Source organism: Clupea harengus, chromosome 19 (assembly GCF_900700415.2).
Source record: "Clupea harengus chromosome 19, Ch_v2.0.2, whole genome shotgun sequence".
Lineage (NCBI taxonomy): Eukaryota > Metazoa > Chordata > Actinopteri > Clupeiformes > Clupeidae > Clupea > Clupea harengus.
In genome coordinates, this window is record NC_045170.1 from 8230133 (window position 1) to 8255578 (window position 25446).

At 40.9% G+C, this 25446-nt stretch overlaps 2 protein-coding genes across 2 annotated transcripts; one reads left to right on the plus strand and one right to left on the minus strand.

The window, feature by feature from the left end:
- The first annotated feature begins 2862 nt into the window (after positions 1–2862).
- Positions 2863–9650, plus strand: LOC116225083 (ladderlectin-like). The gene is made up of 7 exons (XM_031586669.2): positions 2863–3012; positions 3799–3910; positions 7867–7917; positions 8175–8272; positions 8413–8547; positions 8713–8827; positions 8945–9650. The coding sequence occupies exons 1-7, from the start codon at positions 2863–2865 to the stop codon at positions 9019–9021; spliced, it is 738 nt and encodes a 245-aa protein (XP_031442529.1). The 3' UTR covers positions 9022–9650.
- Positions 9651–10705: 1055 nt separating this feature from the next.
- Positions 10706–25369, minus strand: rfx5 (regulatory factor X, 5). The gene is made up of 10 exons (XM_012833325.3): positions 25199–25369; positions 21832–22001; positions 21683–21716; positions 21420–21502; positions 20009–20125; positions 19348–19464; positions 18608–18686; positions 17942–18140; positions 14865–14959; positions 10706–14483 (listed from the first exon to the last, which is right to left on the minus strand). The coding sequence occupies exons 2-10, from the start codon at positions 21942–21944 to the stop codon at positions 13425–13427; spliced, it is 1896 nt and encodes a 631-aa protein (XP_012688779.2). The 5' UTR covers positions 21945–22001; positions 25199–25369; the 3' UTR covers positions 10706–13424.
- Positions 25370–25446: the final 77 nt, after the last annotated feature.

Here is a 25446-nt window from a genome sequence, read left to right on the forward strand (position 1 = left end):
AGTGTACTAACCTACTGCATCTCGGCCTGGTACTCCGGTTGCACTGCAGCAGACAAGAGAGCCCTCCAAAGGGTCATCAACACAGCACAAAAAATCACTGCTCACTGCCCTCCCTTGAATCCATTGCCCGCTCCCGCTACCTTAGCAGGGCCAATAACATCTTAAAAGACTCCTCTCACCCAGGCCACCACCTGTTTACTCTCCTGCCCTCAGGCAGACGGTACAGATCCTTTAGAGCAAGGACCACGCGTCTTAAGAAAAGTTTTTTCCCGACGGCCATCAGAACTCTAAATACCGACATGCACTAAACACTAAGCACTTTATTGACTACAAATCACATACCATCTCAGTCACCTTACACATGTGTATAAACAAAGCTGTCTGTGTTTATTGTAAAGCACCTCAGGGAAGTACTGTTGATGTATTTATTGAAGTACTTTAGTCTATGCCACCGCACTTTGTTCTACTCTTAATGTATATATACATATATTTTTGGGCTGTTCCTACTGTTTTTGGATAGTTGTAGTATTGTTATGTTATATGTTGTTGTTGTGTTATATGTTGTCCCTCGTCACACCAACAGGAGAAGCACTCAAAATTTCGTTGTATAAATACAATGACAATAAAGGCTTTTCTTTCTATCTATTCTATCTAGGAAGCGACGATAGGAGCGTAACGTCTGTTGGCTGCAACATTTTGCTGTGGCATGCACATCAACAGGAATAACATATGGAAGGAACTCATACTCAATGATAGGACAGGAGGGCAGGACATACTTCACATTAGAAAATAACACTAATGACGTAATACCATTAAAATTAAACTAATACAGGAATAACATTAAACTAATAAAGGAATGAATCGACACAACACACAAATTATGTGAAGGTCGTTACAAATACGCTTCTACTAGACACAAGAGGAATGCACAACATAGACAATAACAACCTACTAAACTGCAGTCCGAGGCATGCTGGGAAACCCCCAGCACGTTAGAATATGGTTCATAGTCTGTGCAACCATCTCATCACATCATATAATAAACATTTACTGATAAGGTTGACAACAAGGAAAAACGCATGAAATAAGGAAACATTTTTGGGCGATTTACCATACCACGTGCCCTCGGCTAATGATTATTTTTGAAATGATTAACCAAGAGCTGTAATTCATACCGTGGCACGCTGTTCCATCAACTGTAGTGGCGAGTGAGAGGAGAAAGAAGTGCGTGCACTGATGGTAAAAGTTTTAAAAGTAAACTAAAGTATGTCACAGCCTAAACACATTTATTTGCATTTGTTTTAGAAATAAACGACTGTACCTGTCGTCTAAAAAACTACCAGCACTATTCCTTACAAGAGTAACATCAGGGTACACATAATCCTCATACCTCCAGTCCCACAGAGGTGATGTATGAACAGAGATGTCATTCATGTCATATCATTCTCATTGGAAAGTTATTTGGCACTACTATGTGTGTCACTTGTGTGATCAAACACATCAGACTTACAGTATATAGGCATGTGTGTTGTGTGAGTGTGTGTGTGTGTGTGTGTGTGTGTGTGTGTGTGTGTGTGTGTGTGTGTGTGTGTGTGTGTGTGTGTGTGTGTGTGTGTGTGTGTGTGTGTGTGTGTGTGTGTGTGTGTGTGTGTGTGTGTGTGTGTGGTGTGAGTGTGAGGAAAATGCTGTAGCCTAAATGCTGTAGGTGTAGCTCTGGATTCCCTCTGATTTGTTTTAATCCTCACCTTGGTGTTCTTTGTGAAAGTGATTAAAGGACATACATTTTTGAGACCGCATAAACATGATTATTGATTGATTGAGTATTGATCAGCCATCATAATATTCCATCAGGGATTCATGTAAGAAATCTTCTTAGAAAAAGTATTTAATTGTGTTGGGACTATATGATTATCTCTCTTTACAAATAATGTAAATAGACTTCCACAACATTTCATACAGTCCCATGAAGGAGAATATATTCACATTATTTGTTGGCATTGTTTCTTTATTTTTTTTTAATTTCTTCTTTCTAAAGGAAGCATAGATGTCCAGTATCACACACCTTTGATACAATGAAGAAGAACAAAAATCAAACCGGTAATATTTTTACACAGCTGCACATACAAAATGACAAGGTTTTGACTCCCTATATTCAGTTTGGACTCTAAAATCTTCTGAGCTTTTGTAGCCAGTGTTACTTCTGTGTTTATTCTGTGTTTTTTCCCCCGTGCCCCTGGTTTTGGCTGCTCCAAATAAACTCCATCATCTACACATCTCTGTGTCGCTGGAGGTCCCTGACAATAGCAGTGGGGAGAGCAGCTTTAGAGGACAGTAAAGTGAATTTGCACAAAATGTATTTCAAATTCAATTATTATTTAATCGAGTTACTTCTGTGGCAGGACAAATGCTCATCACTAGTGAGAAGCTATGTGCATGAAAAGTTCACAAGTCTTAACCTAAGCTCTCACATTTGACAACGCATCAATCCTCTTGGTTAATCATCTCAAAAATAGTCATTGGCCGAGGGCGCGTCTTCGATAAATCGCCAAAAAGTGTTTCCTTATTTCATCCATTTCCTTGTTGTGCACCTTATCATTAAATGTTTATTATATGATGTGATGCCGTGACATGGCCAAGGAATAGCGAGCATTAAAAAAAAAGACAGAACCTACCAACCTTTTGCAAGTAAACAATGATTTTTACACCAATAAGCACAACATTAAAACCACTGACACGTGAATAACATTGATTATCTTGGTATAATGGCACATGTGAAGGGGTGGGATATATTATCCAGCAAGTGAACAGTCAGTTCTTGAAGTTGATGTGTTGGAATCAGGAAAAATATGCAAGCGTAAGGGTATGAGTGACTTTGACAAGGGCCCAATTGTGATGACTAGACGACTGGGTCAGAGTCTGGGTTATTTTATATCAGACGGGGTTCTTTATATCACGGATGGCCGGCCCTGTACCTGGGAAAGAGATGGCAGCAGGATGCACTATGGGAAGAAGGCAAGCTGGCCGAGACAGTGTGATGTTCTGCTGAGAAACCTTGAGTCCTGGTCTTCATGTGGCTGTTGCTTGGACACGTGCCACCTACCTAAACATCGTTGCAGACCGTGTACATCCTTCATGGCAACAGTATTCCCTGATGACAGTGGCCTCTTTCAGCAGGATAAGGCGCCCTGTCACACTGCAAAAAGTGTTCAGTAATGGTTTGAGAGTTGAAGGTGTTGGACTTTCCATTTCTATCAAGTCTATGACAATAAACTTGAAACTTAAATCTGTCTATCTATCTATCTATCTATAATTTTTCTTTCTCTCTCTATCTCTCTCTTTCTATCTATCTATCTATCTATCATTTTAAGTTTGCCAATGAGTTATAGGTTAAGGCACCTTTAATAATAATCTATATATGAAGGTGTGGATCAAGCTGAACATCTCCTTGACATGTCATTAGCCTATGGCTACTGCTTTATGAGTGCTCCACAAGAAAGAGCTGACAGATAGGCCAACTTTTTTTATATCTAATTCAGGTGAGGCATGAAGGAAAGAAACAGAACCGCAATTTGTGAAAAATCAGGTGGAAGGGGGAGGTGCGGGGACAAAAATATCCTGCAAAAAGGGCACTCATCGAATCAGAGGTCAGGTGCTTGAGCAGCACGTGGGGTTTTTCCGCATGAAGGTGCCAGTTTCTTTTTTTCTAAAACTTTGAGATCAATTCACAAGCTGTTTATTATGCGTATCATAAGACTGCCTACCCCTTTACCATATAAATAATCCTCTCAACTCCAGCAGGCAACTCATAACTCCAAACTAAAGTACAGCGACTCATTTTCCAAGGAGGCCAGCACCATGAAGACTATGACATTCATTTTACTCCTCTCTCTGGGTCTTGTTTGCGCTTCAGGTAAAACAAGTCATTTGCACTTTTCACATTTCAGCATTTGTAAATAAGCACTAATCATTGTAATAGACTATAATATAGTGTAGTATGATAATATGACAATGATAATATAGTATGTTCTCATCTCTACCACTGGTTGTGATGGTAATTAGTTTTATACCATATATTGAAGATTCAGTCTTAGGTTGATCAGTCAGGATTCAGGTTTATTCTTGAAGAATGGCGGCCGACCATTTGTGAGACAGAGACTTTCAGATCCATCCTCCCTCACAGAACTTCACCTCAGCATATCTGATTTGTTCCTTGGGGAACAGTCTGTTAAATACACTGACATTAAGGGGTGTCACCGTCTATTCAAATGGGCCATGCATGCAGGGTTCTTTGTCTCGACCTGGGGGGGAGGTGAGACCAATGTCGCACCTCACTTACCCAGGTCAGAGACAAAGAATATTCACCAAGCAAAGTCCACTCATGGCTAGTTAAATCCAAATAAAAGTAACAATTATGACTAGGTATAATATCATTGACTTATTGACTATGGCATATTCTTATGACCTATGCTGGTCCCTTCATTCCCCCTTTTTAAGACTGTATGTCTTAAACATCAGATCATTTAACTATTTTCTTTTTCTTGAGTGAGTGGCTTTGTTCAGTCTTGTCTCATAAATGTGGCATTCTCTCACGAGGGAAGGCGAAACCCATGTTACAGAGTGCCCCACGCTTTTTCGCCAATTGTGTGGACCTCTGATTTAGGGACAAATTCCTTCCCGATGTTATATCAACATAACCATCCTATTTTAGCCGTGAGAGCAGAGAAATATAACAGAAGTAATACATATATGTACATGGTACCCATTCGGAAAATGCAGTTTACAAGCGGTGAGAACACAGAACAAACTTAATTACACATGTTAACTCTAAGGTAAACTAAGCTAAAATGAAAGGTTAGGATTAAACAATAGTACAGAAGATAACGGATTATGGGAGATACATTATAGTGTCACAACATTTTAAAACATTTCCTTTCTGGTTACTGAGGGGTACATGACATGGAGCATTACTTTATTGTAATGTGGGTTGACGGTAATACGGTTAAGTGTGTGTCTCTGTGTGTGTGTGTTCGTGTGTGTGACTCCAGAATGTGTGTGTCTTTGATGGTGATGGTAATCGTTCCCGATTTTTCCGTGGTCCCTTGGAGTTGATCGTCTATGATGGTTGAAGGTGTGTGTGTCTTGACACTCTGTGTATTGTGTCTTGCCTTTGTTTAAAAGCAAGGGTTGACTTTCCTTGGGAGGGGGTAGGACGTGTGTGTGTGTTTGTGCGTGTTAGTGTGTGTGTGTGTGTGTGTCTGTGACGCTTGGCTTGTCTCAGTTGTTCCCCTCCTGTGGTCTTTGCTCCTTATGGGGTCATTCCACCTATGCATCTCTTAGCATATCAGGAGATTGCCATTTCTTTGAGGTGTCCCCGTCATCTCTTCTTGGTGGTGGTCATCGGTTCAGGTGTTGCGGTGGTCCTGTGGATTCCAGAGGTGTTGATCTGGGTTGATGGCTGTGGTCTGAGTTTGTCCTCATTTCGACGTCCTGGCCAGATGCGGCATGGCGTTTGTTTGAAGTTCAAACGATTCTGCTGTTCCTTCATCTGTTGATTTTCTGGAATGGTCCCCCTTTCGACACCTTGGTGAGAAGCTGCTTCCTTTTTTGTCATCGCTATTCTCCATATTCCTAAAAACTGTCTGTAACGAGATCTCAGAAAAAGATAATACCGGCCAACACCTCCATGAGGCAGGAAGCCTGTTAGCATACTCAACACATCAGACAATAGACATTTGGTATTGGGTGTGAAAGACGGCAGACAGCTTAATCTCAGACAAAAGCAGGTTTCCTTTAATCTCACAAGAGACATCACATCATCCTGTTATCTGCAAGGTTTGGGCATTTAAAAACCACAGACCCATACTAACCAAATAAAGAACTGAGAGTGGGGATTTTGAAAGAAGTTGAATGTTTGAAAGAAATGGAATGATTGAAAGAAAGAAAACGTTTTTAAATCTCCTTCAATTCAAACAATTTCACTTAAAGACAAAGTCAGTGGTCAAATGTAGGTTAAACAGTCCTGTAAGTTCATTCATTCATTCATACGACGGCTGGCCAGCCTACAGGCATACACACACATTCATTCGCTTGTTCAGGAGACAGGTGTGTCCATCCCTAAGAGAAAGGAATCAATCTGTTAACAGAGTTACAGTTAGTTAGTTAGTTACAAAAGTATCTCATAAAAGCCATTTTTATCCAGATTCCAATGGCACTTGAATGCCAAACCATTTAAGGCATTCCTTAATTCATTAATTGCTCCTGGATCATTTGATGAAGTCAGAAATTCAGCAGCTAAACCTGTTTTGAGAAAAAACACATTTTGCAGTTATCATCTTATTAAGGTCAATTCTCTCTGAAGCTCAACACCTCCCCCTTTTGATCTAACAGCAGTCGTCTGCTGCTGTAAGATCACGTACGGTTTCCGGAAGAAAAAAAAAAACATCTTATTTTCCATGTACCTTAAACCCATACACTAAGGATGAAGACTTTGTTCCGTTATATATATATGCTTACAATTATTCGTAATTGTAACACTTCATACACTGATTTTAACTTGGGTTAAGAAAATCAATGTGTAGACACAAAAATGTTTAAAGTCTCCACTCCTGCTACCAGGCTAGGGTCTGATCACTTCAGCGTAATGGGCCATTCAGGGTCACAGGGCGGCTGTGCCTAAAGTGTGAATTAAGTGGTATGCGTGAGAGCTGTCTAACTATTGTGTGAACAGACACAGTTTAACATTTAGCAGTCTAACATCTGACTTTATCAAAAGCATTGTGAAATCTGGACTTAAAAGAATCTTATGTCTTGAATCATGACTGGTCAAATCCAAGAACTGAATCTCCACAATCTAATGTAAATAATTTACAAATTAACTTAGAACAATTTCTAAATTAAATATTAAAATGCTGTAGATCCCTTTCCAAACACCCGTTTATGGCCACAACCTTTTTTATCCTCTTGGGAAATTTATCTGAGCGGTAAGTAAAACAATAGAGTATGTCACAAGCACAGCTCAGACTGCCTCGGACCAATACCCGAAAAAATAGATGTGTCAACTTCTAAGACAAGCACCGTGTGTGTCAACTTCTAAGACATCACAATAAAAATAAAAGTAAAATAACATAAGATTTCTGTTCTTAGACAGGACTCTACTTCCTATATTTCCCAAGATTTAGGTAAGTGTACTTACCAAAGCGTTTGTGTCAGCCGGGGTACAGGGGATCTTTACAGCAGAACTGAAATCTCAGCAAAATTCCAAGAATTAATATCTCGGTGGTGGACCTCCAATTGATGGTAATTAGTTTTATACCATATATTGAAGATTCAGTCTTAGGTTTGATCAGTCAGGATTCAGGTTTATTCTTGAAGAATGGCGGCCGACCATTTGTGAGACAGAGACTTTCAGATCCATCCTCCCTCACAGAACTTCACCTCAGCATATCTGATTTGTTCCTTGGGGAACAGTCTGTTAAATACACTGACATTAAGGGGTGTCACCGTCTATTCAAATGGGCCATGCATGCAGGGTTCTTTGTCTCGACCTGGGGGGGAGGTGAGACCAATGTCGCACCTCACTTACCCAGGTCAGAGACAAAGAATATTCACCAAGCAAAGTCCACTCATGGCTAGTTAAATCCAAATAAAAGTAACAATTATGACTAGGTATAATATCATTGACTTATTGACTATGGCATATTCTTATGACCTATGCTGGTCCCTTCAGTTGTTATACGTATACCATGTTGCCTAGGCTACACATACATTCCAACCACAGAATAGGGAAATTCTATGATTACAACTCTCTACAATACTGACTCATTCTAGTGACGTGTGCTTTAACCTGAACTGTGGTTGTAATTCCAGAGCTCATTATCCCTTCAGAGAACAGGACTGATGATTCTCCCCATGTTCAGGGTAAAAGAAACAATTTCTTTCTCTCTGCTTGTCAGTAAGATCCTTGTTTCATCACAAAAAGATTTTTCATATGAGTCATATAATATCTATGATGGTGATTAGTTGCACAAATTCCAGTTTGGGCTGTAGGTTAAAAAAAAGGCCCCAGCACAAGGTAGCCGATGGTGGCCAATGTGATATGTAAAGTTTTCTGTTTCTCACAGAAAGATTAAAAATACAAGCTAGCCATTTCAGCTTTTACATTTTTTGAACCCTAGTTTACTCACGAAACCCCAAATGTCCTGCGGGTTGGCAACAATACGGTGAACGCTGCTTCAGGTTTATCGACACTGCAAGGACATGGGCAGAGGCAGAGGTTGGTTCACAATAAACAAACAATTACTCAAATGCATGCAACTGTTTCATTTGTGAACAAATACCAAAAATAAGTGAGCAAATATAATGTAACTTTTCTTATTTTCCTTTCTTCTATTATGTTTTATTTCTTTTCCCCAGCGCTTCTGTTTACTGCAGGGAGGTAATCTGGCGTCTGTGCACAGTCTTTCAGAATATTATTTTATTGAAGGACTAATAGTGACAATCACTCATGGTACACCGTTGACTTGGATTGGTGGTTCAGACGCCCAGCAGGTCAGGCTAATTCTCGTCCTCAATCAGTGACATTATCTCTTTGGCTCAGCACACATGACAATTTGCATCCTTTGTCATACAGATGCCCTTCTATACTAGGCTAGATTCACCAGCAGGTAGTAATAATGAGGAGGTCTGACCTCTGGTTTCTCTTCCTCTGTGCAGGAAGGACTCTGGCTTTGGAGTGATGGATCCCGATTTGGAGCATTCCTCCACTGGGGCCCAGGCCTACCAGATAACTTGAATAGTGCTGAACACTGTCTACAGATGAACAATGGAGGTGAAGTATATTAAGTTATTTAAAGTTGCTCATATCAGCCCACTATTTCTATGAAGTACTACGTAAAAATTCACTTTGTGATGTGGTGTTTTGGTTTATTTTATGCCCTCTCTGAAGGAGGTCTGCGTTGGAACGATATGCGCTGTTCAACAACATATCCATCCGTCTGTGCAAGAAGAGTTATTTCAGTTTAATATTATTTTCACTGGTTGCCATGAAAGCTGTGGTATCCGGCCAGCAGTAATTTATTGACAATCTTTGAATTGACATTTAAAAAAAAAAATTCAATCAGATTTTATTTCTTTATCAGTATCCCTTGTTATTTAATGTTTTTGTTACAGTCTTTGATTTTTCCCCCCATTTTTTTATTTATTTTATTTCCTTTGGTTGCATAATTTCTTGTACTACCCTTTATTTTCCTTTTAAGTCTGTGTGCTATGGTATTCTATCTGTTTTAGTAATCTGTATAATTTCCCATCATGTTAAAAATGTGCTATGAAAATAAAATGATGAACATGTTTATCATTTAACGTGTCTAGATCTGTGCATTCTGTAGCTTGCAGTGGTGTCAGGGCATTGAAAGAGTATCAGAGGTGGGCTACTGCATGGCCATGTCTCAGGTGTCCTCCAGCTGAAGTAGTGAGGCAGTGAGGTCATGAGACAGAAAACTGGCACAAACCTGAAATACCCTGTTGAGGGCCGTTCCTTCAGTTATAGTGCACACTTGTACTAAAGGACTCACAGGACAAAATAATGTAAATGGACTTCCACAACATTTAATACAGTCCCACGAAGGAAAATATATTCACATTATTTATTGGCATTGTTTCTTTATTTCTTTTTTTAATTTCTTCTTTCTAAAGGAAGCATAGATGTCCAGTATCACACAACTTTGATACAATGAAGAAGAACAAAAATCAAACCGGTAACATTTTTACACAGCTGCACATACAAAATGACAAGGTGATCTATCTGAAACCAAATTAAGATTTTTTTTGTTTTCCTGTGCACATCGGTTAGAAACATAAAGTGCATGACATAAACGATGGGCTTAAAAAGGAAAAAAACAAGAAGAAACGCATGTTTAATACATAAAGTCCAGTGGCAGGCATAAAACAATGTTCCTGTGCACCACTTGATACCCAGTCACCATGCCACTGCTGACCAAGGCAGCACCAAGGACGTCCTCCCGACAATTTCTGAATGAGAATAATTGATGTAGACTGCTAATTTAAATGTGGCAAAAATGTCCTGGTGGCAGATTCAGGGCCAATGGCAGGAACTGGTTGCATTATACAAATCAATTCACCTTGAACTAGAATGACAGTTTGAACAGGACTGGCCCACAAGAGATTCAATTCCACATATGAATGCCATGGTTCTATGTCCACAACTGGTCAGTATTGACCTCAAACCGCACTCTTGGAAATGAACACTCTAAAACCATAAACTATCCATTAAAAAACATGCATGGATTTGGGTCTTACTCAATTGAGCCAAACTCTTTAAAAATGTACTTGGAAAAGGACGTCGTATTTTATGCTGCAGAACAGACAGTTTGTTTAGAAAATCGATGAAAATCAGAGGGTGAATACACCTCATCGTGACACTTGATGCATAGAGATGACAATGATTCTGATTTTTCTAAAATAGTGATTTATGTATGATTCATGTTGGTCTCCAAAGCTAAAGCATGAGAATGCAACACCACCCCAGTGCCTAACTTGGAGGACTAGCATCAGTCAGACAGTTTAGCACCACCAACACAGACGAACATAAAAAACAGACACTGAACGCGGTCCGGACTGCCTGCGAATCAGTCTGGAGCACCGCTACCCGGATCACGATCCTAATCTTTGATAATGCGACCCGTTTTTAGTTTTGTTTTGTTTTGATATTCATGCGAGCCAAGAGGCTTCCACAGTGTAATTTCCGTCACTTTATCACTCAGCCAATCTCATCCACACGCACCCATCCCAAACGCAAACCAACACAACCACACACATGCTGCTTCTCCCAGCACAGAGCTTTGCTAATAAATATCTTGGCCTCTCTCTATGCAATTATAATTTCCGAAAGGAATAACACACACCCTCACATTGCTAACAGCCCTACATCATATAAATAATGTATCAAAATGTGGAGTCTGTTTCTATAATAATCATCTCTACTTTCCACTGAATAGAAATTCCACCAGAATATTTAATAAGTGCACTGGTTTTCAAATCATTTTTTCGTTTCCTATGTCCTAACCCTTTCTAAATACTTTGAAATAAAAATCCATTTTTATCCATCATGTTTTGTGCAAATTTGCATAACGATTTTTTTCACAGAAATATCTAATTCACTTTGACTGTTCATTCACTTGAGAGAATCTCAAACATTTCCCTTTCACATGGAGTGCAACATACATTTCCAACGTCATTAACTTTCCCAAAGACCCATCCAATAGAGTTTCAACTCCTATCCACTTTTTTAAGACTTCCCACTAACCATCCGATCACATGCCATCGCCGTATTCCACACCTTCCTGAGGGCTACACATCACCTTTTTGGCCATGTAAATACACAAGATCAAAGTACACAAAATAAAATAGTCAAATTTGAAATCAGCTCCTTAGTGCCCACTACAGTGTGCCTCGGGGCTTCGCTGCATGGACACACCTTGAAACTCTGTGGCATTTGGCAACAACTCCGTCTGAATTGAACTGTCCTTTTCATGGACTTTTGAGGCCATTCAACAAGGCCAATAGGTCACCATGGTTCAATGTGGTTTACCAGGTTTCCTATTCTGGTTCTATGACCTTGGACCGACAAGACAGGAAAACAAATATGGTTACCGCAGAACCTGCATTGGTAACAGACCATCTACAAAAATAGTTTGGCTGAGTCACAATATTCACCCAGGTTGTCAGGTTTTCTAAGTGATATCTGTTCCTGTGACTTCAAGAATAAAACTTTCAGGAACGTCAAGACATTTAATTTAAATTACAATGTCTAAACAGTACTGTCTGATTATACATGTGTATTTAGGGGTGCATCCTCCTGACCTGGCGGGACGACTTCACTGGCCTTACATACATATGTGCCAGATTACAGGGTCTTCTATTAATGTCCTATTTCATCCAGTCATGTTAGCGATGGCTAGCGATGGCTAGCGATGGTACTGTAATGGGGTCCTAGAGCCATCCTGGAGGGCAGCTATTTCCTTAGAACAATGGGTGCCTTCCGGAACCTACAAGGGTTCTTTGACCCTTATTGGTAGAGGACATTTTAAGGGTTCTGCTTAGAACCAACTCATGAAGGGTTCTTCGTGTATTAGTCATGTAGCAATTTCCAATTTGGGAGGAAACGTTCCAATTTGGGTCGAAACGTTTCAGTTTTATTGGTTGCGTATCAATTTAAAAAAAAAAAATTCCTTTCTACTTTCATGTAGGTCACTCTGCGTTTGTGCTTTTGATATTGTTTTCCTCCTATGTCACATACACAACAGAACAAAAAGCTCAGACATTTTAAAGTAATCTCTCATTTGCAACATAATTCTTTTAATCTTAATAATCATTTACGACCTAACAGGTTGGAATTGCACATCGACAGCAGGCCCAGTTAAGTGCTGATGTTGGGTGCAGTTTACTGGAGACCAAGCAAGGCTCTGCCCAATCTATCCAGAGATCAATCAAATAGATGACTGGATGGGACAGAGGGCTGTGGTAATATCAAAGCACCATATCCAGCTAGGTATTATTCTGAAAGACTTCAATTCCCATAAGGCTTAGCATCTACAGTAACCAGGGATAGAATATTTCTTTTCAGACACACTTGAACTATTCAAAGAAGGTGTGTTTGTAAGCGGAACATTAACTATAAAAAAAAAAAAAATATGATCATAACAAAACAGTAGCAATATTTCTAAAATATAAAAGCTTGAAAAAAAAACAGATGATAAGGAGGGCAGAAGAAGCACTTTGAGCCCTGAGAGGTTCAGACCCGTAAATCCCTCATCCTCCCTGTCTTGTAACCACAGGAACACAACCAGTCCTAATATCCTTAACCATGTGGGAAAACATGCTGTTACAATCACATCCACACCCGCATACTCTCCCACACTTACATGTAGACACACAGATATCACCTCCTCTTTAGGTAGAGTGCAAGCACTGATGGAGTTGATGAGCGTCTATTGGTTAGTTAAGTCAGTTGTTTTGGCTTCATTGATCCCATTGGTTGCCTTATTAAACTTTTTTTTTTTTAAACACTAGAAAGGCACCAGTTAGGGACATCCGCCATTTTCTAAGTAAGGAAGTGCGAAGGCGGCCCATAGAGGAGGTGATGGAGATCACAGTATAGCGATGGGGCACTGAGGTACTCCCCCAGGACAAACCTTCCTCAGGCATATGTTCCAGTCATTCATGAATACACTCCAAGTGACTAATGAATCATTTGTCTTGGTCCAAGACGCACTCTCAATTAGTGGCATGACAAGCTATCAAATGTGGATGGATCTAACAGTCACAGGGAGCTGGCGTTGTCTGACCTCCCCCCCCACCCCCCCGCTCACAACCACTCACCTTTCCCTTGTGGGGACAGGGGGCCTGGGTTAGGGGTTGTCACTTTGGGACCCTTCCCCTTGTGACGGATCACTGAGGCCTGGAACAGAAGAAGGAGCAGAGGGCGCGAGCTGCTCGGACATATCCACGGGAGTGAGGGTGATCTCCACTTCTTTCCCATCTTCTTGAAGCGTAGGGGGAGGAAGAACAGGGGTTGGGGGAGGGTTTGAGGGGGGCAATCGATTTTCGGAAGGAGGAGGGAACTGCCCTCCGGGCACTCTCTGGATCACCATGGATCGGCTCGGAGTGGTTCTCTGCAGGACCAAGACAGGCCGAGGATCCACAGATGTGGAGGCAGACTGGCACTGCATCATGACGCTGGCCCTCTGGTCTTGGGCAGGCGCGGTGGCATCTTGGAGGGTGGAGGGAATCGAGCTCAGCACCAGATTTGACTGATCCTGGATCACGATCTCCAGCAGCTGCGAGGAAGAGGAAGGTGTGGTGGAGAAAGAGGAAGAGGACGCCAGAGCTTTCTGGATCACCCCTCCAGTAGTTTGAGCCAGAGGCAAGGTGGGCGGAGCCGGAGGAGGAGGAGGAGGAGCAACTGGCTGCGGTTGCTGAGCAACGGCATCTTCTGGACGGGGCTTCCTGGGTCGACCCCTCTTGCGTTTGGGAGGTGTGTCCGTGGGGACGCCCGGGGGATCGGACAAAGGACGTTTCGGGGCTGCACCGCGTGGTCGTTGGACCACCGCAGTCGGCGTAGCGGACGTCGCCACGGTCACAGCAGTGGCCTTGTCACGATCACCACCGTAGGACAGGCTCATTGAGGGGAGGATCATAACGGGAAGCTTCTGCTGGGGCAAGGCCGTCACGGTGATAGGCAGAAGATGGGGCGATGCTGAGGTGTCCTTGGGCGCTAGCAAGGAGGAGTGCACAGAGAGCGAGGGCTTGTTGTCTGGAACCGACCCACGGGGCAGCAGCTTGGGCAGGTGCTTGATCAGGTTCTGCACCTGCTGGTTACGACCCTCCAGTTCTGCTTTGGGCGGCTTCTCGCTGCTGGGAGGTGGCTTTCCCTGTGTGGCCTGCTCTCCGTCGGTTTTGTCCTTTTGCTACAGAGAGACAAACATGTCACTCTCAAACATATCACTCTTAAACATATCAGACTCTGCTAGTCTCTGAAGATTCAGATCAGTCTATCAAAGATTAACAATCATTCCAACACCCCAAGTCTCTCATCTTAATCTTTTCTTGCTATAAAACTCTTTGAGTACTCAAAGTATAAGCACTATTTCTTTGTTATACATGTTAGAAAGTGTCCTAACAAGCTTGTCACCACTGTAAATTGTGTTACCGTTCAAATATGGGAATCAATCAAGTTTCAAATACCGTCACCGTCACACTAGTGTTTTCAAACAGATCATAAGCTGATCATAAGCTTTTAATGATGTACAGTGGACAGAATAGCACATGAGCTAGCTGTAGCATATTACCTTAGCATCCCTGCCACTGGCCTCGCCCTCTGCTGTGCCAGCTTTGGGCAGGGCGGGGTTCTTCTTGATCACTTTGTGAGGCTTTGCTGGCCCACCTGTAAGAAAAATAGGGACGTGCATCACATAACCAAGACCATCACAATACACAGACAAAGTAAAGTAAATAAGTAACAACTTAGGCAATGACTTGGGAAAACAAGCCGTGGTTAACGCAGTGTTAGGGATTTTTTTCACCCTTATCAGGACTGTACTAACCTCAGAATTAAGACTCACACAACCAAGAATATAATAAATAATTGACTTTTACTCTGGCAAAGAGGAGTGAATGGTGTCAGACCGCTTCTTCAACCTACACTCCTCCAAAAGGAATGCAGTGCTTTCAGAACGCTGTTCAACCCATCACTGCCTTCTCTGGTAAAATGTAACAGATTTTATGCAAAGACAATATCACAGAACAAAGACATGACACTCCCATCTTGTACCATCCCGTCCTTGGTTCCAAGAGATAAGAATGTTTACCTTCCCCCAACCCTGACTCTGTCTCTTAATGTTTACACAGGATGGCAGACAGGATTCTGGGATACACTTTAGGATATCTGCACTTTAGCTGAACTTTACTTCTGCCCAGCAACAAGACATTCCACAACCCCCCAATTCCTTCTTATCTTATGCAGGGTTTTTCCTGCATAGAGAAAATTTGGGCGCGCGCCTAAGCCGTTTTCCCGAGCGCCTACATCAAATCGCGAGCGCCTAAGGCAAAAAAAAAAGTCCGCGATAAAATAAATAAATAAATAAATAAAAAAAACCTGTCATTCATGGCGCAATTCAGCTTAATAGTGTTTTGAGCCCTCACCGTCGACTTCAAGGGCGCATCCCACCTCCCACCCCCTGAGCCAATCATTGAACAGAGGCTGCTCCAAGCTTGCCAGTTTAGAGAAGACGTTGGTTTGGATTTGAGATTTGAGCAAGCAACTTAATGTAGCTAGCTTTTAGCTGTTTTAAACCAAGGGACTTTACTTCAAAAATGTTGTTTTCAACCTGCTTACAAATCTGGTTAAAACAACTAGTGAAGGTGTTTTAGAATAATATTAATGCCATATACAATAACTGACTTTATGTTAACACCACTAATTAATGTTAGCTGTCTTAATTATTTAGCGCAATGCTAGCATGCATCTACCGTAATTCGATATTTAACCAAGGTAGCCTATTGTAGCTACTGCAAAATATTGATCGCGACCTGTTTACAAATCTGGTTAAAAAGATAAAGGTGAGCTGTTATTTATAGATATGAATTATTTCTCATGCATCTAATGGCTTACAGCTACCTGTAAAGCATCTAAACGTACAGAGTAAGGGAGGTTGACTGCTAAATACAGTACATTAAGGCAGCCACCAGTCTTTGGATAGCTCTCATAAGTGAGTTATTGTATATGGCATTAATATTCTAACCATCACACATAGGATATATAGGTACACAAACACACTGCTTAAATAAAACACTAAGCCTACTATCAAAGTATTTTTTTAAGATATTGTAGGCAACTGCTAGCTAGCTAAATAATGTCAGCAACTGCTAGCTATCTGCTTGCTCAAATTCAAACCAACGTCTTCTCTTAACTGGCAAGCTAGGAGCAGCCTCTGTTCAATGATTGGCAATTCATCACGCGTGCAATGCATGTAAGCGAATATGGTCTCAATAGTATGTTTCAAGTATAGGCTACAGCCGAAACCTCGTTATGTTTTAATCAATAGTAATCGAGTTGATAAGCGTGTCTTCTTGTCTGAACAATACGCAACTGTGAGGTGCGCGAATGGACAGAGCGGCCAGCTGCCAATCAGTCAACTTGCGTATGCATCCTGACTTCATCAGTCGGCGCTGATTTTGAGCATAACATTCTATTTTCAGTATTCATGGCTTTCAATGTATTAAAATATCTGCTATGTTGAGGACATACACAGGTGTAGGCTATTATTTGATTTGTCTACCCGTTTGAACGAGTACCAGTAGACCGCGGGGCCTCGGGAGAGGCAGACAACCGCATTGGTTTATCAATGAAAGCTCAGCTCGTTCGGAGGAGAGCGGATAGATTTGTGTTGCATCTCGAATATAATAATATTAATATTATCATTGATAAATAAACCGGTGCGGTTGTAAACTGTCGTTCCGCTGCGAGGGCCAGCCCGACGTGCACGAATACACCTGTACAAATGCAAATTAAATGTTCACTCAAAATGCTGACAAAAGTTTGATTTCCAACGCAGCCTCCATTGGTGGGCCAATAGAAGTTAAACACACTATTAAACATATTTGTGGACAGTTTTAATAATAAAAACAAAAAGAATGGTATGTAGGTTTGTATAATAAAAATGAATAGTAATAATAGATAAACTTGAATTTCATAATTTGTGTGTTACATTTCTGACCACTGGTTAGTTCTAGATTTTATTGATATACATTTCAGTAGTTTGCATATGTAGAGGTAAACCTTGATAATCTTTGAACCATACATGATAGCACCATGGCGCTTGGACTACTGTCAATCTATTAGCCTATCTATTTTAATCTAAAGTGTAAGCAAAATGATTTCCTGAAGTATATCCTCTATTATTTATGAAATGGTAACATGTAAGCTAATAAGGTGACATGGTAACACAGACTGTGCGAGCGTAGCGCGCAATTTTTTTTTTGAGCACCGAAGACCCATTTTGACCCAGGAAAAACCCTGTTATGTAAACATATACGTGAGGTTTCTGGGTTAACATTCTTGACTCTGCTAATTTTCTTCCAAAGTCCAATCTACATGGAGAACGCAGGGCACACAGCATTTTGGAACAAACCTTAAAACAAAAAGATATTCATGATAAAATATACTAATACTTTCTTTAACACGCAGGAAGAGACTTAGTAAAGAGGTATCTGTAAACGTACACCGCTTAGACCTCATAGTTAAGCTGCTCTGCTCTGGTCACACCACAAAAAAACATAGGCATTCATAAACAGAAACACATACACACACACACACACACACACACACACACACACACACACACACATTTCTCCAACCTATACATACCAGCCAGATCAGCAGAGGTGACAAGTTCAGCCTGGCTGCAGCGCGGATTGACGATGTGCTCTTGCACCAGGAATTTGGCAATCTCCACCACTGTATCAAAGGAGCGCTTCAGAATCTTCTGTGCCCAATCACAAATCAGCTGACACGCGGCCTCCGTCACCTCCTGCTTATACGTCTGCACCAGTTCCGTCAGCTCTGACTACGTATAAGTAATACATTTAGTTAGTACAGTATGCTCTGACCAGTGATTGGATAACTTCCATTCTGTCCTATATTGTCACTCACAAAGACCAAAGTTTCAACAATTTTGATTTAGGAGGACTCCTATTACTACATTGAGAAAATTCTATTGTTTATATAAATAAAATTGAATTGAATTGAATTGAATTGAATTGAACTGAACTGAACTGAATTGAATTGAATTGAATTGAATTGAATTGAATTGAATAGTAAACCAGGTGGATCGACTTTACAGTCATTCAAGCTTTCTGCGCAGTGTAGTTGTGTGAATGTTAATGAAGTGGCAAAGAGAAGCAAGGTGGGGTCAGTAAAACACTACAGAACCTGAATATCAGATATGACAATATTTGTAATTTTTCATTCTAGACTTCAAGAGAAAGGAAAACATATATAGAGAGAAGGATAACACAGTTGTGCGCCGCTTACTGGGTCGTTTTTCAGATCCAGGTTAGGCAGCAAGGGCATGTTCAAGACTGTCTTCCGACGAATCCCACTATAGCAGTATGTGGAGCAGCCAGGTTAAGGAAACAAACGAGTATGGCACACCTATCGACATGTGAAGAACCTTTTATATGATAAGATAAGATAAGATAAACCTTCATTAATCCCTGTAGGGAAATTCAGGTGTAATAAAAGCAAGGTTATAAGGATAAAAAATAAAAATAAATAAGATAAGTACAACGCAGCTGGCCCTAGATATTAGATACAAGTTATGATGTGGGGGGTCAGTGGGGTTATATGAACACCACTGAGCAGAACACCTGACCCTTTGAACCCCATGTAACAAGCAGCCAACTGTAACAAGAAATTGTGGCTACTGTGCCTGCAAACAGGTACACACATGCCCTTATTTGACCTTTGACCCATAATGATCACATACAGTATAATATGATTATAACATATTAATAAAAGTTAACAGTAATCCTAGAATGGGTAAACAATTGATGTCCTTTAAACAGATGATATTTGCCAAACGTTTTGTCCCAAGGGGATTTATTAAAGCAGTATTTTGATAGTGGCCACAATAAGATAAATGATTGTGAATTTATAGTCACCAAGGTAGGTATGTGAAATGATGATGATATATATTTTAGGTCGTATCTCTCTGCCCTAGGCTGAAGTCTAAGAGTAACTGTGCAGGTGGTTATGATATCAGGGAAGGATATTTTGACTGTCCCCTTCCTCCCAGCCTCCGGGCTTTGATGTTGGGGAAAATGTCGCGGATGATTTTGCCGAAGTTGGCTGCACTCAGTGGCCGCTGCTGCAAGTTATCACAGTACCTCCTGGGTGGGGAAAAAAGGTTGTTTTAGTTTTTTTATGTATGAAAACTGAAATACTGAAATACATTTTAGCCAGTCCTTCTTTGTCCAGCTCGGCAATATATCAGTCTTGCAGACAGCATACTAGAAGCGGGCACCATGGACACCCAGACTGATGGCCAACTGGCCTTCACTGTTTTCACAGCATCAGTTGTTATATTGGTTAGGTTAGGTTGTTGGGCATGCGTACTGTATGTGCATGTGACAGTGAGAGGATTGGTCACAAGGAATTTAACACATTTTCCTGTGCATAACTAAAACATTGTACGATGTACAACTCCTTGGCTAAGCATTTATAATCTTACCTTCTGACTATTCCAACGCCACATCCAATCTGCAATTTGCTCGCTAGTTTTTGAACAGTAATTGTGCCAAATAATGCCTACAGCATACGGTTTCTAAATATCTTTTCATAAGCTATTCTATTGCTTTGGGGTTTTTTGCCCTGCTTTACATGCTGTCCACATCTCAAGTGTAATTCTCCTTGAGAAAGTTCCGGTAAGCTTACTTGTAGGTCTCATAGACGTCCTGTTTGGGCAGACAGGTGTCGGCGTGCTCCTCCAGGTGACTCCGGATCCAGTTGCAGGTGAGCAGCTGGTCGGCCATGTTCAGGGAGCTGGCCTCACTGAGGGGTGAACCAGGGGAGACATGGTTAAGTGGTGTAGATTAAGTTAGATCTACAGGTCCTTTTCAACACGCTAAGATGTCATAGATATTAAGCAGAAAATATTTGACTTGCTTTCATAAAATACACTGGTTTGTTCAAAATTACAAGGTATTTCAAGAGTACATCTGGCATTACAGTGTTTATACATGTCAGACTGTATACAGTGTGTGTGTGTGTGTGTGTGTGTATGAGCATATCTATTTAAATCTGATGGCATGTGTGTAATTTGTCAACACAAAGAGGTGTGTGAGGGTTTGTATACCAGTGTGTGTGTGTGTGTGTGTATCTCTCCGTTTGTATATCAGTGCGTGTGTGTGTGTGTGTGTGTGTGTGGGTGTGGATGTGTGAGTGACCGCCACGGCCAGCCCACGAGTTGGGATGTGGACTTGGAGATGGGGGTGGAAAAGAAGCAGTGGTATCAGTTTTAAAAAATGCCAAAAATCTTTATTTGCTTTCCAGGTTGCAGGAATTAGCAATCGCAATAATAATAACCAAACAAAATACTTTAAACAAAAACAAGTTTCAATATCAAAATGTAGCGTAACAATATTTACTTATGGCAACAACTCTACCTCGCAGCAGGAAAGTGTTAAAGAAAGTATTAGTATATTTTATCATGAATATCTTTTTCGTGTTAAGTTTTGTTCCAAAATGCTGTGTGCCCTGCGTTCTCCATGTAGATTGGACTTTGGAAGACAATTAGCAGAGTCAAGAATGTTAACCCAGAAACCTCACGTATATGTTTACATAAGATAAGAAGGAATTGGGGGTTTGTGGAATGTCTTGTTGCTGGGCAGAAGTAAAGTTCAGCTTAAATGCAGAAACCCTAAATGCATCCAGCGTCTTGACTGTCATACTGTGTAAACATTGTGTTTGAATAAAAGGACTTGTTTTCAGCATGGCACGTCAGACAGACTTAAGGTGTCTGTCTCCGTCGGGGCCCTGTTCGAAAACCGTCCAGTTCACTTACATGCTGGGTAGTGTTTTTAATCTGCTAACTAACTGTTGAGGGTCTTGTCCCTGACAGAAAGCTGTCCTTCTCCCCCAACTAAACAAAGGGCACTGAGCTACCCTCTTAAAAAGGCCAAGCTATTGCCACTAATTGGCCTAATAGGACTGACCCATGAATATGGGGAAACTTTTGTGTGTGTGTGTGTGTGTGTGTGTGTCTCTCTCCGTTTGTATACCAGTGCGTCTGTGTGTGTGTGTGTGTGTCTCTTTCTGTTGGTTCACCAGTGCGTGTGTGACTGACCTTTTTTCCCCTGCACTGGGTCCTGATGGTAGCTGGAGATATAAGTAGAGTTTGTCGTTGTCAGAGAAGCGCCCAACTTCTTGCTGCGGGACAGTTTAAAGAGGATTCGGTCATGATGTAACACTGGTGAGGGACATTGCAACATTGCTAACATGTCAACCTTAAAGCATGGAATCTAATTTGTTCAGGAGACCGAAAAAATTCTGCAAGGAATAGTAAAATATCTGAAAACAACATTTGTGTAATTTCTATTGCTCACTTACCAAAATGCTTTCGACTTTGCCCTGAACATTCTTACTGTAGAGAGCAAAAAACAGATTAGACGTTCAGGTTGTGCAGGAGCATGCATTGCTTAAGATGAATTGGCTAACACTCCATCTTTTATCTAACCATCTGAGGAATGTTGTCTTACGATATGTTACTCTTCAGTTTCTGGAGGAGCATGCTGGGCTCCGTGTCGCCCTCTCCTGTATCCAGCCTCCCGGGTTTGGGGGCCTCCCCACCCCTCACTCGCTCGTCCGCCATGGGTTGCGCTTGCTGCACTGACCACCTGCATCCAGAACCCTCTGAGAGAACTAGAGTCTAGAACCAGAAGAGAGGAGTGTCAGGGAAAAACCCTAAACATTTACACACAGCTGCTTTTATTTGAACACAGTGTTTACACAATGGCAGTCAGGAAATGGGGGTGCAGTTTAGCTGAATTTTACTTCTGCCTAGCAACAAGTCAGTTTACAACCCGCTTCCTCCTTATCTCATAAAAACATCACGTGAGGTATCTGGTTTCACATTCTTGGTCTGCTAAGTGGCTTCCAAAGTCCAACCTATTCCAAAGTCCAAGCCCTTTTAGTCAAAACATTCATGATAAAATATACTAATACTTTCTTTAACAAGGAGAGGAGAGGAGAGGAGAGGAGAAGAGAGAAGAAGAGAGGAGAAGAGAAGAGAAGAGAAGAGAAGAGAGGAGAGGAGAGGAGAGGAGAGGAGAGGAGAGGAGAGGGTCAAGGATGTGTGACTAGTTAATTGGTATTTTTATTTAATGCGTTTGCATTGTGCCATTAATAACTAGAAGCCTTAACTTTAAACATGGAAATCTGTTGTGACAGTGTACCACTGTACGGAGCGAAACAGACACAACAGGTACGCACAAAAATAAAAAATACTATTTCCGGCATCTCAAGCAAAGAGTTTTCTTTGTCACATTTACTGTAGATTGCTATGGTTTTACAAGACTGCCACAATCTAATAAGCATACAAATCATTATGTGGAATTATCACCATCATTATTCCCAACCTACTCCTCCTCTGTGTTTCTCTGGTTATAACACACTGTACTTGTCCATTCTTTTGCAATGAGGCAGGATTTTCTGTGCCACTACCCACCACCCACAAGCTCCTTTAACTTTGGACAAACAATCTGAGGGCAATCTGTCATATCTGTAAGAAGAGCCAATCGGTGAAGCATCTGTGTGCTTTTTTTTTTTGCCTTTAATCGGGCAGGACAGCGAAGAGAGACTTTGAAGGTTAGAGATTCTGTAAACAGCAACACCAGCATGGTCCATGCTGATGCCTCACTGGCAGAGGAACTTAAGCACCTCTTTGCCCGTTTCCAGGTCAACAGGCCCAACACAAATGCACAGACTCCACCAACCCCCAGCACCCACACTCTCACCCTACAAGAACACGAGGTGAGAAATCAGCTACCATCATCCCCATCCCTAAGAAACCAGCCACCAACAGCCTGAATGACTACAGACCGGTTACACTTACACTTGTAAGTGCTCTGAGAAACTGGTTTCAGTACTATTATACTATTACCGTGACCGTGAGAAGCAATTTTCTGAATTTAACTAAAAGTGTATGGGATTAGATCTGCGGACTCTACCTTTAACTGGTCAGCCCAAAAAGCTAATTTCACTTCATGTTTTAAGTTGTTTAAAATGGTCAGAATCAAGCATTTACCGGATTCCAGACTCTCTTCTGTGTAGTTAGTGAATCACTATGGTATGATACCCTCTGAGACACAGACATCCTAGCAAAACATTTCCTTGCAGACATTTCTTCAGAGGTTGGGACCACGGAACACACATACTTGTCTGATGAGGGTTCTGATTTCTGTGAGCCCTCCAGAGAAATCCAGTAAGAAAGTCTCACCACCTTGTAATAGTCTATCAATAGTATTTGTTAGATATAAGCGTCATTATGAGCTATCAGGAACAATCTTGTCCTGATTATCGCAAGTTGTATTACACCACATTGTGCTTGAAAATTACATTAAGATTTATATTAACATACAATAAGATTTATATCAATGTAATATAATAACCATATTATGCATACTAATAACATTGCAATTAATCAATAGCATAAAAAACTTTGATGTTTTTCTTTATTACTTTCAGTTAATTAGTTGATGTTGATTTGTTCATCAGTAAATAATAAACAATAAAAAATTTGTAGTTATTGTAGATAGGACAGAAGCTCACTGCAACTAGAAAGATATAAATACATTCACGCAGTTGATTGCGAAATTAATTATGTTATTCTGCTTTTGAGAATCATAATCATGAATGACAACATAGTTTCACTAAATGAATGAAAATGACAAAATACTTTGATACTGAATAATTTGCTGGTAAAACTACATGACAAGGTTATAAATTGTCATGTTTACGTAACCGAAATAACATTACGATCTGTACATTAATAGTGTTCTGCGTAGAGGTAGCCTAATAGAGGTATCTAACAGTGTTTGTTATAAAATAATATTGTATCCCTCTTCCCTAGGTCAACAAGATCACAAAAGAAAGGAAAGAGGTTCCAAGGCGGCTTGCTCCAAAATAATCAATGAAATAGTGACACTCCCACTACGGCAACCCGTGGTCACTGTCTGTAAATTACAAAATTACACTGGAGTAAGTGAGAACCACACTAACCACCCTAGCGTTAAAAAAAACCCAAACAAACATATTTGTTTGCGTCTGTAGTGATTACCCATGTTTTATCTATCCATGTCGACCAGAGGCAGTAAGACCTCTGACACAACCGAGCCGCTGTCAAACCACATCTACCAGCTGTCAAAAGCTACCACATCGAAATACAACGGGGGAGAGCGAGCATGTTTTCGGAATGCAACTAGCTAGCTAACGTTAGCTTGCTAGCCACCAGCCATTTCTCCACTACACTACCCTAGCTACGACCCTTCCTTCCCTTTCGTGGATGTTACATCGTCCAAATTAGACAGTTCGACGAATTTGGTCGTAAACAACACCTCCTCTAAATGTATTCGCCTATTATAAGTGTCCATCTTGTTTGCCGCACAGCTTGCTACGGTCATGCGCTTACGATTCACATTCTTCCCGCTTTCTTCGTTTATGGGCAAAACGAAGCCTTGACATAGTTGCTGGCTAGCTTGGTAGACATGTAGCTAGTCAGCTTTAGACATCGATTTTTGACCATCCAAGTCAAGCTTACACAGCGTTTCTATCATATGTCATTAACCGATACAAATAACTTACACTGTCGCTTAACGTTACCTGAAACATTAAAAAGTAACGTTATTAATAAGCAAGCTAGCTGGCATTAGTTTATAGCCTGCCTAGATAGCTAGCATATTCTGCTAACGTTGGCAGGCTGTGAACACATTGAAATACATGAGGCATAGAGCAATGGAAACTTACACAACTATTTTCACAGTCAACGTTTAAAATGCGTAAAACATTCTTTCATATTTAAAGCAAAATGATTGTGGTATTTATTTTATAAAAAGAAAAAGAAAGTACCTGAGTCAAAGATACAGCAAAAATCCCCTGTCAGATTATTTTATGATTGGACAACTGTGTTATGTCTGCCTGACTACAAAGCAAACCTCAAGCGTGATTGGATGCCTTGCCTTATTCTACACGGATACAGAGCATTCCTTTAATTCTATTGGATAAATAGCTTTATTTTCACCAGAAAGATTATTTTGATAGGACGTGAAATGTTGCTCTGCCCAGTGACAAATTTGATGGTTTGTTTGTTTTAGTCC

Excerpts from the sequence above, each read along its gene's own strand:
- LOC116225083 (XM_031586669.2), top strand. The coding sequence starts at position 2,863 with ATGAGTGACTTTGACAAGGGCCCAATTGTGATGACTAGACGACTGGGT. Across the intron at positions 8,273-8,412 it reads GGACATGGGCAGAGGCAGAG|CGCTTCTGTTTACTGCAGGG; the intron begins GTTGGTTCACAA and ends TCTTTTCCCCAG. Across the intron at positions 8,548-8,712 it reads GTGGTTCAGACGCCCAGCAG|GAAGGACTCTGGCTTTGGAG; the intron begins GTCAGGCTAATT and ends TCCTCTGTGCAG.
- rfx5 (XM_012833325.3), bottom strand. The coding sequence starts at position 21,944 with ATGGCGGACGAGCGAGTGAGGGGTGGGGAGGCCCCCAAACCCGGGAGG. Across the intron at positions 21,717-21,831 it reads AAACTGAAGAGTAACATATC|TAAGAATGTTCAGGGCAAAG; the intron begins GTAAGACAACAT and ends TGCTCTCTACAG. Across the intron at positions 14,960-17,941 it reads CACCTCTGCTGATCTGGCTG|GTGGGCCAGCAAAGCCTCAC; the intron begins GTATGTATAGGT and ends TTTTTCTTACAG.